Source organism: Lepidochelys kempii, chromosome 6 (assembly GCF_965140265.1).
Source record: "Lepidochelys kempii isolate rLepKem1 chromosome 6, rLepKem1.hap2, whole genome shotgun sequence".
Lineage (NCBI taxonomy): Eukaryota > Metazoa > Chordata > Testudines > Cheloniidae > Lepidochelys > Lepidochelys kempii.
The window spans coordinates 51,814,285-51,829,241 of NC_133261.1; the positions used below are offsets into that span (position 1 = coordinate 51,814,285).

Consider the following 14,957-nt stretch of genomic DNA (forward strand, 5'->3'; position numbering starts at 1 on the left):
ATATACTATTTGCTAAAGCTGGTAGGTCTATTACTGGACCTACAAGCTTGGTTTTGTTTTGTAGGTATCTGCACACACACACATATATATACATAGGTAAGGTATTAAAATTCCTAAGAAATCTATAAAATTTTGTAAGTTTCTGTACTCCCAAGAACAAAGCTGGACAGTAGGGTGGAAGCATGTGCAACATGCACACCTGTTACCACCACAAGCTCAGAGCTCTGGATTTATAGGTCACCCAATATAGAAACTGAGATTTTCAAAAACTTGCAGTCATCACTTTGAGAGCAGCTGGATTTATCAGGATCAGTAAAAAATTCATTATTGGGCAGATTCAACCTTGACAGAGTCCCTTTAATGAACAAAGTCCTCAAAGACAAGACATTATCCTCTGTAAGTGAAATAAGCTATAGGTAATTCAATTAATTCAAGGAACATATTATGGGTTTTAGTAATGGAAGATCAATAGTTCTTTAAATTTTGGTTTATATTATTGATGTGAAATGTTTATTTTTAAGTTAATAATTTAATAATATTCTATTTCTCCCAAGCTACACAGGGTTGCTATGGCACAAAGCAATAATTAACATAATTTACTCATCTCTTGTTCCTAATTTTGCCCTAAAAAGCCATTTAATTATTTGTACTGTCCTGCCATCTTTGGGGCTCCTCTGTTGCTTAGTAGTCTCCAATAATTTCTCTTCTCCATTTTCCTTCTTCTATCACCCACCCAATCATCTTCAACATTTTGTCTTGGCCTTGAAATGCTAGAGTTTGGGGTGCACACTGACTATACTGATTCACTCTGCAGTTTGAACACTTGGTTTTTAGATGAAAGTAGGAAATACTAAGATTAATCTTCTCATCTACATGGAATGTGTTGTGCCAGCATACTCATCCACACAACTGGAAGTCATTGTTTCCATAAGACAAGGCCAACCCAAAGTAATAATTAACACTAGATCACTGCAGTCACTATCTCTAAAACAAATCTCCCTCACAAATTGCAAATAATTAGAATAGTACTTTGAACTTCTACAACACCTTTCATCTGAAGATTTCAAAGCACGAGACAGTAAACCTCAACACTCTTGTGACGAAGAAGACAGAGTGATTTCATCACCCAGCACTGCAATACAGCTTCTGGGGTGGAATAAGCGACGGATTTTCCAATACACAGCCACTGCAAGTCCAAAATTGCAGGACTAGAAAGTCTTAGTAAGAGTTTCTCTCTCCTACTTTTACCCACAAGTGAAAGCATTATAGCATAGTCCAGTGGGGCTGTTACTCATCATTGGTGTTGCAATAGAAACAACCTGTGATGCAGGTTAGCACAGATTATGCATATTAATGGTATTCTAAATTAAGGCACTGTTTTCACTCAACAGGAAAGCAGTTCAGTTAGTTGAAGGCTTCCATAGCCAATAGCTAGCCCTATCAAATTCACGGTCCATTTTGGTCAATTTCATGATCATAGGGTTTTTTTTAAATTGTAAATTTCATGATTCATGGGCGCCCAGCTGTGAAGGCAGAACTGCCGCCAGCAGCAGTGCAGAAGTAAGGATGGCATGGTATAGTATTGCCACCCTTACTTCTGCGCTGCTGCTGATGGGACACTGCCTTCAGAGCTGGACGCCTGACCAGCAGCTTCTGCTCTCTGGCCATCCAACTCTGAAGGCAGTGCAGAAGTAAGGGTGGCAATACCACAATCCCCCTATAACAAACTTGTGACATCTCCCCAACCCCCTTTTGGGTCAGGACCTGTAGTTTGAGAAACACTGGTCTCCCCTGAGAAATCTGTATAGTAGGATAAAAAGTACACAAAAGAGCAGATTTCACAGGGGAGACCAGTTTTCACAGTCCGTGACGCATTTTTCATGGCCACGAATTTGGTAAGGCCCTACCAATAGCCTTCAGTAGAAAAGGGAGGTGTGAGGGGGAAGATGAGAGAAACTTCCTACTACAGTCCCAGCCCATGTCAACAGATCATCACAAGGATTCTATAGTCATCAAGTAATGAATCTGAAATCTTCCTCTCTCCTCCTCTATGCTTTGAACAATGCAGTTAGAGAGAGAACCTGAAAAATCCAGGAACATTTTCCTTTTCAGGTATGGTTACATTTAGAAGAATGTTTCACTGGGGGGCACAATATATACTGCAACCTGTGATATGGTTGCAAAGGCTACTAAAACATTCTTCTCCCAGGCTACAGTTCATGGTGTTTTTGAACCACCTGTCTCCGACAGCTCCTCTGATGGTTACCCTAAAGGTGGCTATATATTTTGTCAGACTGACCAGTGTGTTGAATAACTCAAAAACAGAGGTGTGACAAGCATTAATAGGGAAATAAAACTGTTTTAGAACTTATTTTAGTTAATTGTTCAAGTTCCAATACTGGTTATAGGTTTCTTAGGAGTAAGAATACATGTACAAGTTTAGTGCTTACTCTGTGAAGGTCAAAATGTTCTGCACACGTACTAACCAGCTCACAGCATATGTATATTATTTATTAATATATGCAACTTAAGACAGAATGAAATGGTTAGATATACTGGCATCTATAAACGAGGTATTTTTTGCATGAATCCCCCTCCCCCACCACACACACACCCCCCCCTCTCAACATGCTCTTACCTGTAATGAACATATCAATAGCAGATGGATTACGGGCCATCTGATCCTAGAAAAGGAACAAATATTAAATGTGTATACTGAAAAGGAGACTGATGTTTTTTCTTGACATCCTAAATACCTGGATATTTTCCTAGTATTATCTAGGCCCAAATCTAGATTCTTCAACAGAGCATCCAAATCCCACAATCAGATGTTCAAATCACTATTTAAGACACAAATGTCTGTCCCATGTGTCTATGTGCCAAGTTGAGCATTCAAACAAACACACAATCGGGACATTCCACTAAGGTGATCACATTTGAAAATTAGACTTCATGCATCATTTAAAAAAAAAAAAAGAAACAGCCTTAGAATAATCTGAAAACTAACTCCACCTCATTTTTAGAACTCCCATCTTTACATTCCTTCCTACCAAAGGGTCTGTATTGTCTCCAGAGGAACAAAATATTAACATTTAAATGCCTTCAATTTCTCATAATATAGTCCAGGCAAAATAGACATTTAGCATAACATAAAGGTGTACAAGATTTTTCTCCAATCCCCCCCATCAATGTCAGGTGACTAGAACTCCCATTGCTACATATGAGGAAAATAACTAGGAATCCAGCAGGGTAAGGTTCTATAATAAAGTCTTACTTGAGAGTTCCAAGCTCCCAGTATCGTTCTTTAGGAATTTGTGCTGAATGCCCTGGACAGCTAGAATTAGGTCAGTAGTTTCAACAACTGCTTTTCAAGGGGTTTTAGCTTAATTCCAATTCAAAATTAAGACTCAAACTGTAGCCAAGGTATCTGTTGTTGTTGCTTGTCATTACAGTTTTACTGTGATGCCAAGTAATATGTACTGCAATAATTTTAGTAGTGAGAATAATGAATAGTTTAATCTTGCTTTTGAGCGTTTTAGACTTAACCTTGGTGTATGTTTTTAAAATGCACAGTTTAGAAAATAATGCACAACCTGACCAGGTAGGAAGTTGTAACACAAATATATTAAAAGTTAACTTATAATTGCTACTGCTGTAAACTCAACCTGGAATAGGGAAGTCAAGCCGAGTTCACCCTGTGAATTTTCCACAGACAGTACTAAACTCCAGTTGTAGATTTTGTAAATAATTTTATTGGTGACAGTGGACAAGCTGCACTGGCTCAGCAATGCTAACTAGAGTAGAAAAAATATATTTTTATCAATAAAATAGAACACAGATAGCAGATCCACTTATTAAAGAGAGAACTTAATCCCTTTTCTGACTATACTTGCACTTTAATCCACGAAAGAGACAAAGCTGTTCAGGAATTGAGGGCTTGATTCCCCCCACACACTAATGAGACTGAGGGCTTGTCTACGCTACAGCACGGGGTCGATCCAAGATACACAACTTCAGCTACGTGAATAGCGTAGCTGAAGTCAGCGTACTCAGATCTACTTACCGTGGTGTCTTCACTGCAGTAAATCGACAGCTGATGCTCTCCCGTAGACTCTGCTTGCGCTTTTAGTTCTGGTGGAGTACCGGAGTCGATGGGAGAGCACGCAGTGGTCGATTTATCGCATGATAAATCGACCCCCGCTGGATCGATCGCTGGCCGCCAATCTGGCGGGTAGTGTAGACAAGCCCTGAGGAGTAAACTCCACTGAAAATCAATGAAATTATACCAGTGCAAGTGAGAGCAACCAGACTCTGATATTAGAGTGTTGCTATCGCTGTAGTATCTGAAACAATTTTATAAAGCTTTAATAGATTTAAATCGTTTTTCTGTTCTTTCACTGTAGAGTAAGCATTATATATTTCCCAAAAAGATCATACCCCATTTTTCCTTTGTTTTGCTCTTTCTAGAAAAGAGACCTATAACTCACTGCTAAATCCAAAGTCTCCCACCATGCAAAACAAAGCTTAACAATGAAAAAGTGTGACTTGCTGAAACAGACTGGGACAAATTCATGGCTGCCGTAATTCTACCAAATTAAATAGATTAGAGCAGGAATAAATTTGACCATAGAAGTTGGCTACAATCATTGCTACTGGGGGAATTCTGCACCAAAAAATTAAAAATTCTGTGCACATTTTAAAATTCTGCAAAATTCTACAAATTTTATTGGTCAAAATAACACTACATAAATCACAAGTTTCAATTATTTTGGTAATTTCAAATACCTGTCAGCAAGTATGTCTAACAATACAGACATACAAAAATTCGCCCAGGAGTAGAGAGTTAAAGAAACCCCTATGACAACCCAGTTCCTGTTTCTCTGCCCCTTCCCCTCCCCAGAGCCCAGTCAAGGGGGCAGACACCCGAAACCTCTCCCACACAAAGCCCACCTGTGGGGCCCCCCACACTGCAGCCAATACACCCAAACCTCCTCCTCCTCAGAGCCCAACCATGCCCTCCCCATCAGCCCAGATACCCCACCTCACCCCCAGCTGCAGGGTCCCCCGCCCCCCCCCCCCGAGCCCAGGGATCCAGAGGGAGAAACAGCCTGATGCTCCATTCCACATTTGCACACAGTTTCCTGCACTCTGCCCTCTCCTTCCCTCAGGGCATGCTAGGAACTCTCTAGCTCTCTCCCCCCAGCAGTGTCTTCTATGTGCAAGCTGGGCTCTGCCAAGTCCACTGACCCCCTAGCAGAGGCTAGCAGCACTGCAGCCCACTTCTTGTGTGTGTGGGGAGGGGGGGTGGGGGGGGATTCTGCATGCACAACGTTAATTTCTGCAAAATTCCACACTGCGCGGTGTCACAGAATTCCCCCAGGAGTAACTACATTACACACTAAGGTCACTGTTGTGTTAAATATTCTTCTTGGGTAATTTTGGTGTACACCTGAGGGCAACTCAAAGACAGCATCATTTTTATTTACTAGTTAAAAAGCTCTCAGTCATAGTATAAAGAGCATACGCTCACTAAACTGTGCACACTATATATTTCACTTCTTATAAACATGCAAAGGACAAATGCCAGTTTTTTCAAAAAGATACATTTATAAACAAACATTTCTTCCTTACTGGACATTGGTAGAAGATCTCATATTTATTACGACCCTCCACACACTCCAGTGCCATGTATTGACTCAGGCCAGTGTGAATGCAAAAGGTGAGAGGAAGACATTGTTTCAAACCAAGACGCTGTTGAAATCCTCCAGCTGCTGTGTCAATATCCAATAAATCCTCAGAACGATAGTGATTGGATAGTGCCATACTTCCCATCAACCTTAGAAGGACCAACAAGAACAAAAATAGAAACAATGAATACTTGATTAACAAAGCAAAGATAGCTTTTACCTTTTACTCAATGAATAACTCCTCCTTCTAAGGTCTAATTCTGCCATCACTACTAGGCATAAAACTTATACCCAGAGAAGCCTGAACTGTAATATTTTCAACAGAATCAGGTCCTCAATTCGTAAGACCAGCCTTACTGATTTTTTTTTTTTTTTGCAGGGTGGGTTTAACAAATATTGTCTTGCTCATTTTCCACGCTTAGCACAGGAAGAAAGGGGATTCTTGGCCATTCTGGTGACTGCCAATTGCCTCACAAGTTAAAGCAGCCTCAGGACATCTGTTCACCATTGAAATAGCATAATAGGGCAGCTTCACAAGGCAGAAACTGGGACTATGTTTTGCATCAACTCCCTTCAGTACTAAAACAAATATTCATGAATACTTGGTTTCTATAGGCCAAGAAATTGTCAACTTTAGTAACAAATATTTGACAAGACACATTGTTACCTAGATTAATTCACAAAATGAGTTGAGACTGAAGCCAGATATAAGAAGTTAATAAAATTAAACTCTGCTCATCCCTTAAGAATAGTTACAGAAACAAGTCAGCAATTTTTAACAGATACATATTTATGGATCTACACTTAGGGTTTACATAGCCTTGAAGATTATTCAGTTACATTTGGAAGGAAAAGAAAGCATGAAGCATGCTTCTCTTTTTCATCAGTAGAGCCTGTGAAAAATATTTCACATTGAGCTGGCCAATCTGCCATAGGTTATAAACACACACTAAATCCAAAAAAGCACACACCTGAAACCACCATGAAAACTTTGACATGCAGTGTGTTAAACACCACAAAAGTTTGCAGATTGCAGCATTCTGATTATTGTTTTCTGGCACAATTTGACTGACATCCTGCAGTAGCTCTATACATACAAATATTTCCAATACAGTTGGGCTGGTGAGAGATGCGTTTGTTGGAAGACATTGGAAAGAGTTTTAATTCTAATGCAATGTAACTGGTAGGCAGAAAGGAGGAAGAATCACACAGTGCCTAGTTCAAGTTATACGTTTTAGAGCTAAGAACAAAATAAAACAAAGAAGTCAAGAGAGCTTTCAGACTTTTAGCTTGCTTTAAAAAAAACAGGGAAAGAGTTAGTAGGATAAAAAAGTAAACTGTCTCAGCATGAAGCCCTAGTTACTCCAAAGCATTGCAAAAGCAGGACACTCTTTATGTGGCAGGTAAACAGCTTTGGAAATTTCTGAAGTGTAAAAACCAACACTGATCAGATCCTTCAAGAAATGGTTTTATGTCTTTCACTATTTTCTCTCAAAATGTGCAGTTTGGATACATTAGTAATATTAAGCCAGGATTTAATAGGCCTTGAGGGTCATACTAGGATAGCATTTCCAGAAGTTTTTACCATTTCCTGACCAATTCCATTACATCAGTGCTTGGCACTTGGCTTTTTTGTTAAATCACTTACTTGCCCACAGAGGGGAGATTTTCAAAGGGGAACAAGGCATGTCACTCCCATTGCCTACTTCCCTTTTGAAAATCTCTTCTAGAATACCTACTTGTAAAAAGTTCAAGTCATCCTCAGGAATATGCAGAATTGACCGGTTACTTTTTACACACCTGGAGCTAGGGTTGGGGGTAAAAGATACCAAAAAAGGCTCCAGCTGCCACCCAGTGAGAAGTTAGAGGTGCCACAAACTTGCAAATGCCAGCTCAAAACACACACACACACCTCAAATCCCCATCATTTTCTATCAACATACCATTCTTGGCAGTATTTCTACCACTCATGTCACTTTCCCTCAAATACAGCCCAGTGTGCTAAACATGAGAGGCTTGAAGGTGCACTGTTTCTGTGTCTGGACAATATGCAATAATGTTTAATCACTTGCTTAGGACATCAAGAGCTGTCAGTTTTACATTTCAGGGAAACGTCATCTTTTCAGTAATAAGGAAAATTTAAAAAATATTTCTCTTTTGTAGGGTGCAAAATTTCTATTCTATCCTTTTGCTTTTCCAGTGGTTCCACCTCTCTCACTTAAAACTATTCTTGGATTGCCAGGTCTGAAAATTAGTTCCCTGACCATTTTATCACATTTTGCAAATTCTGGTTACAAAATAGGTTAATTCTGCCCTCGATTACAACACAGAGCATACAGAGTAATTCTGTAAACATTGGTGTAATTGAGGCCGTAAATATCCAGGGCTAAAATTTTGCTGATTATCAAAGGTAAAACTTTCAAAAAGCATTCAAGTCCCATTTTCAAAAGTGACTTGGGCATTTAGGATCCTAGCTCCATTGGCAAGGCACTTAGATGCCTAGGTCCCACTGCTAAGGCACTGCTAACAGTGGGACATAGGTTCTTGTGAAGATTTTACCCAAAGAACATAACAGCTAACTTCTATACTGTATATAATATTTTGGATAGCCTGCTTAGCAGGCATTCCAATCCTCACTCCATGTCTCAGTTTAACTGAACTGGCCACCATGAAGAAAAAGAAATAATTAAATAATGGAATTGATAGTAGGTTTAACTCCTTACCCAGGAACAACTAGTTTCTGTCCATTATGAATACGAAATGAACATCGATAATCATCAGGGAGTTTGCAGCCTATTTGTGCTTCCACAGCATCTAGGTCTTCCTCCTGCACACTATCTGCAAACACATTAAAAACAATTTTTGTTTAGGTGGTAGCTTCAGACAACAGAAACAAGAACTGTCGCTTCAGAAATCATCTCAATAAATTGCTTAAAGTACTTGCCTTTGTGTAAACCCCTCTTAAAATTCAATTGGATTATGCCTGACAAAAATTGGTGGATCTCTTAAGACAACTAGAGACAAATGATGCTTTCATTTACACAGTTGCAACCCTTTTGGCTTCAATGCAGCCTAAATCATTTCACTGGAGCTGCACTGCTGTATGTCAGAGCAGAATTTGGCCTAACTGTTTAAGTTTTTCAGTGTATATAAATCTCCCCACTGTATTTTTCACTGGAAAATGTGGAATGCATCCAATGAAGTGAGGTGTAGTTCATGAAAGCTTATGCTCAAATAAATTTGTTTGTCTATGCTATAATGGCAACAGCAAATGTACAATGAATTGGGGGAAAAAAAATCAGTTTATTTTAAAGCCCCTCTAGTCACCACCAAGTTTCAACTGCATTTGATATTACAAAAGTGCAGTGAATTAAAAAAAACAAAAACACAAAACAAAAAAAACAACACTTTTGTTTTAGGTGCAGTATTATTTGACATTTAGTGCAAAAGGAAAACAAAAATACAAATAATGATCTGGCTCAATCATCCAAGAGTCCAGAAATTCAGAATTTAGGTTATTACTCTCCTTATGTATCCCATTGTGACTCTCTCAATTCAAAAGTAGGATTTTTGATCACTTACTGTTAGGCACAAAAGAGAAAATAAGGACAGCATTATCTTAACTAGTACATCTTAGAACGTTCAAAATTCAGATTATTATTTGTACTACCAACTCCTCCTTCAAGCAAACAGCAAGTTTATTACTTGGTACTAACCCCAATAGTATGCTAGTGTGTGTTAGGTAACAGAGAATATCAGTATATCACAAATTTCAGAACAAGGGTTACTCATATAGCAGTAGTCTGTTTTTGCCTTCTAAGAGATCTCAACAATACAAATTTATCAGAAGTAGGTATTTCTTCAAGAGACTCACGTCAGGGTGAGTTTCAATAGCACTGGTTGGAGAAACAAAGTGATGCACCCTGAGACCTTCCCTAAAAGAAAAGAAACATCGCCCCCCACCACTAGAAGTTAGTTGATGGAGTCCTGACTCAGCCACTCTCAGCCAACCAAGTTGTAGCTCTACTTGCTACCATAAAAGGAGGTTCTGTGCAGATTTTATTTTTTGATCATTACCATAGAATTTAGAATTTTTCACTAAAGGAGGAGATGGCCACATTAAATTTCCAGCAAAAAAAAATTACAAAAGCCAATCTTGGAGATGCTTCCGTTACTCTAAATTTCTGATATGGTGTCTCTTTTGGGATCTCAAAAGAAATCTGCTCTTCCCATTATATAAAACTGATAACATTGCACATAGTGAACATTTCTCATGATTTCCTAGGGCTAGCCAACTACTCTCTCAATAGAGATATTCCATTTAATTTCAGTAGAGTTGCTCCTGAATTTGGCCGTATCTTTATACAAGTAACTTAAAAGTTATTGGGCTCAATCCAGGGACAACAGGATGAAGTTCTATAGCCACTGTTATACAGGAGGTCAGACTATGTGATCTATTACTGAATTAAAGCATATTTAGAAAATTAAGGTACCCAAAACGCAACATTTAATAGTCATCATAAGTAGTTACGAACCTGTTTTCCAAATATTTCTAATAAAAAAATCACAACCTAGTAATCACCAAGAGTAACCCCCCGAGGGGAAATCTCTCTCTGTAGGAGCGGGAATTTCTTCTCTGCTTCTGAGCTTTGCTATTCCACACCCCATCTTGAGCCAACAGCTCAGCACAGCTTCAGGTCAGTTTCACACAGAAGACTGAAATAAGCTTGAGGTGGTCTGAGTTCTTTTGGATTTATATGGAATAGGACCAAATAGATACCTACAAACCTGCTTGGGTCATTTTATGTTACAAAATAATTAGAAGCCCTTAAAAATATTTAAAATCAATTCAATTTGGCTCATAGATTCTGATGTTACAAGCAAACTTTCATAATAAGACAAAGTTAATATGAGGCTACAGATGATTTTTTTTTTTAAAAAAAGAATTTTAGCTCAAAGCCACTTGATTAAGTATTTGTTATGCAGAGATGTTTTCAATTAGGTCTTCAAAACAAACTTATGAATATAAGAAAAATATAGGACACAAAGGAACACTGAGAAGTTATGAAGTCCAGCCCCCAACACTGAGACAGGACCAAGTATACCTAGACCATCCCTGACAGGTGTTCGTCCACCTGTTCTTCAAAATCTCTGATGATGGGGATTCCACAGCCTCCCATGGAAGCCTATTCCAGAACTTAACTAGCCTTACAGTTAGAACGTTTTTCCAAATATTTAACCTAAATTTCTCACTGCAGATTAAGCCCATTACTACTTCTCCTGCCTTCAGTGGACAAGGAGATCAATTGATCATGATCATCTTGATAACAGCCCTTAATATATCTGAAGACCGTTATCAGGTCCTCCCCCAGTCTTCTTTTCTTAGACTAACCATGCCCAGTTTTTAACCTTTCCTCAAAGGTCAGGTTTCCTAAACCTTTTATCAGTTTTATTGCTCTCCTCTGGATTCTAATATGTCCACGTTTCCTAAAGTGTGGCACCCAGAAGTGTACACAGTACTCTAGCTGGGGACTCACCAGTGCTGAGTAGAACAAGACAAACACCTCACACCCCAGAAGATTTGCCTTTTTTACAACTGCACTGCATTGTTGACTCATTCAATTTGTGATCCATTAAAACCCCCAGATCCTTTTCAGCAGTACTACCACCCAACCATTTACTTCCCATTTTGTAATTGTGCATTTGACTTTTCCTCTTTAAGTGTAATTCTGTAAAGACAAGTGAAAAGTATTTCATCTTGTTGATTTCAGACCAATTCTTTAATTTGTCAAGGTTGTTTTGAATTCTAATCCTGCTCTCCAAAGCGCTTGCAACCCCACACAACTTGGTGTCATGCGTAAGTTTTATAAGCGGACTCAACTGTATTATCCAAGTCTTGAAATGAAAATATTAAATAGTACAGTCACACTATTATGACATCCGGACAGGCATTAAAACAATACCCCTATTTAATTACAGGATAGGTGCAGTATAGGCAAAAGCAATGTAAGGTTTCCACACTGTATGGCATCTTTTATTCAATAAGAAGGCAGTTACATTTTCACAGTAATTCAATCTTTGGCCCCTTTGCCGAGGCTGCCAACAAATATAGCGCTTTGTGCAACCTGGACATTCATCCTCTGGAAATTAGGCTGGGACAAACACACACCATGTTTAACATAGGCCAACAGCCACAAGGTAGTATTTACTACTGGTGAATGTAGTGACCAGGGAGGGATTTGAACCAGACACCTAGCTGTGAAAGACTAGCCAGATACAAGAAAACCCACACACCACAAAAAGTAGTTAACATGGAGTTAAGATTGCAAGACCTCAACCCTATGTTAGGTGCTAACGTGGCCCCTATTACTGCAGTATGCAAGTTTCTTGATCTTCAGTGTACTCATACTTAACACCTCTGAGGTAGGAAGTGCTATTATCCCCATTTTACAGATTAGGAAATTTCACAGAGACACACTAAGTGACTTGTCCAATGTCACACAGGGAGTATGTGGCATAGTAGGGAATTGAGCCCAGATTGTCTCCTGAGTCTCAGACTAGCAGCCTAGCCATCCCTTCCTCTACACTACCGTGAGCTCTTGTCCTTCTAGAAGATGAGAGTTTGGCTGTGATTTTCAAAGGAGCCTAAGAGAATTAGGCAGCCAAGTTCCCTTAGGCTCCTTTGAGCATCCCAGCCTAGATTCCTAAAATTCAAACATTCCAAAACAAAGATATGTAGAGTTAAGAATATTAACATAGAAAAAACATGATACCGATATTAGAAAACCAGGAAATACAGAGTGACACTTCCCACACAATAGCCATGCAACCTTAACTTAGGCCTTTTGATCCCTGCCCCAAGGATTCACTGAGGGAAATTATAATACCTCACCCCTATCTCAGCCTTTTTGAAACCTGATCTTGGCTACCAGGCTACAAGTGCTCCCCAAGTTAACAGTGCTGCAGAGAGCACAGTAAGGGGTCTGCAGGAGTGTATGAACAGCAGTGCCAATTGGGTGTTGAGGAAGGCACAGAGGAAGTAGCCAGGTTTTGTCACTGCTCTAGAATCTGTGCTGCCTATCAAGAGTTTCCTAGCTGAATTTACGATGTTTGTTTTCCCAAGGACACTTAGTGGGCCTGACTACTTGAAAAATCACCCCCTTTGCTCTCCACCTCCCTGTGATAACTCTTAAAAACACTTATGCCAATTTAATAGGGAGGGGGCTACAAGCATTAGGTCACTCTTGTGCAGGGGCTCAACTTTGAACCTTGCTTCATGTCTTGGTTCACTTGACCCTGGACTGAAGGCCTTCAGGACAGGAAATGGGCCCACATGTTACCTCAGACTTGTCCAAGAAGTTTGGAAATTCAGTGAGGAACAGAGGGAATAAAGGGACCAAGTCTAAGATTGGGGATAATCTTTTTTGGAGTTCAGTTTGATAGAAGTTGGTGCTTTTGTTTATGTAGTGCACCCAGATTATGCAGTGGGTATAAAACTTTAAAAAAAACACTATACAAATATCTTGGTTTTAAAAAACAAAAATAATGTTTATACAATACCTTTCAAAGAACCAATCATCCGGGGACACCGCTGTCCCAAGTACCTCTCTAGATCATCCCAGGCTTTTTTAAGTGTAGCATAATATTGAATATACCTTCCTAAATCAGAGTAAATGCTTATGAAGATAGCCTTCCAGCTCTGATTTCTCCGAGTCTTCTCTGCGCTGAACAGACAAGAATAAAAATACGATAAGTTTCTAGTCTAGAAAATTCACTTTAAAAACAATATGTTATTGCTTAGGCAGTTAGGGTTCTCCTAGGTAATATGGTAACATTAGGTTATAACAGTGTACATAGATACACTTCAGTCCTGTGAAGGTACAGATGCTCAACTAATTCATGGAACTATTCACATTTTTAATTTCCTTTGTAAGTAATTACATTTCAGCCAGTCATCTTTTCCAGGGAAAATTCAGATATGTTATTTCTTTAGAGGACTATATGCCATTATTAAACTCAGGAACTTGCAGAAAACTAAATCAGATCAATTTAACTTGCATGTGCAGAGGGCATTTAAGTTAAAAATAATTCCAACCCTGCAGTCCTCTCTCAATTTTGCCTAAATAAGGACTATGGGACCAGAAACCTGGTCACAAAACACAGAAGTGACAATTAAAATAAAGATTTCATGTGTAGATGAGATTTTATATTCCAAAGAGCACCTCCTGCAATAAAAAACCAAACAAACGCTCATTATAAATTGAGACAAATAGCAGGGGATTCAGCTTTTATTCATTTGTAGAACAGCAATGAACATTTTGGCATTTAAGTCATAAATAAACTCAGTCTTCAGAGAGTTTATAATCTAAAAAACAGATAGAGAAGACGGGACATATTAAGACAAACAGAAGGTAATAACTTGGAAGGTTTATTAATTGTTATGAATTCATTCTTGAAAACATCATAAAAGAAAAGTCTCTGAAAGGAGATGAGTGAGGAAAAGGTGGTGGGAGCATGACTAGGGAAAGCATGTGGCCTTATTTAAGTTTTCAAAATAGTTCCCATAAAAATCAGACTTAAAGAACGACCATGAATCAAAGTAAGGAACACTGAAAATGAACTCTCAAAATAATTCTCTCTTTAGACCTTTTTATTCAAGGACGGATGTTTAAGATTGGACCAGCATGCCAGGCACTGCCATATAGGAGGCTCAGATACAATGATATGTCCCATCCACCAATGCTGACTGTTGAAAGTTCTGCCAGGATTGAATGGTCCTGAGCTGCTAGAGGGCTGGAACCAGTGGCAGATTAACACACAGTCCCATGGGACCCATGTCCAGGGACCCTGGCCAATTTGGGGGCGCCTGCAGGAGCACTGGAATCTTTATAGAAGTGTGTGTGTGTTGCGAGGGACATGATGACACAGGGCTGGAATTGTGGCCCTGTTTCCTACTCTTCACCCTGGGGCCCTGTCCCGGCCAGATGTTGGAGCCGAGCTGTGGTAAGAACTGTTCAGGAAGCCTGGGCTGCTGTGGGGAGCCTCAGACCCTTCACCTGCCCTGGGTGGAGGGCCGGGATGCCCGAGAGCAGCCCCAGACCCATGTACCTGAACCCCAGGTGCACCACCCAGGGCAGATGGAGAATCCAGGCTCCCTAGGTGGTTCTTACCACTGCCAGACTCTGGCTTCAGGCCTGGCCAGGGCCTTGGAGAGGGAAGAGGAGCAGGGGGCAGAGCCATAATTCCAGGTGAGTGGGAGCTAAGGCCAAT

At 39.6% G+C, this 14,957-nt stretch overlaps 1 protein-coding gene across 7 annotated transcripts in view; it reads right to left on the bottom strand.

The window, feature by feature from the left end:
• The window catches only part of FBXO3 (F-box protein 3), a 59,834-nt gene that overhangs the window by 39,799 nt on the left and 5,078 nt on the right, over positions 1–14,957 (bottom strand). For all 7 annotated transcript variants that reach the window (XR_012159382.1, XR_012159383.1, XM_073347909.1 and 4 more), the window contains exons 3-6: positions 13,248–13,411; positions 8,411–8,525; positions 5,632–5,836; positions 2,639–2,684 (exon numbers count right to left, since the gene is read on the bottom strand). Coding sequence is in view for 5 of the 7 variants with exons in the window: in XM_073347909.1 (XP_073204010.1) it covers positions 2,639–2,684; positions 5,632–5,836; positions 8,411–8,525; positions 13,248–13,411 (530 nt within the window). In the remaining 2 variants the exon portion in view is untranslated. The remainder of the gene's footprint in view (positions 1–2,638; positions 2,685–5,631; positions 5,837–8,410; positions 8,526–13,247; positions 13,412–14,957) is intronic.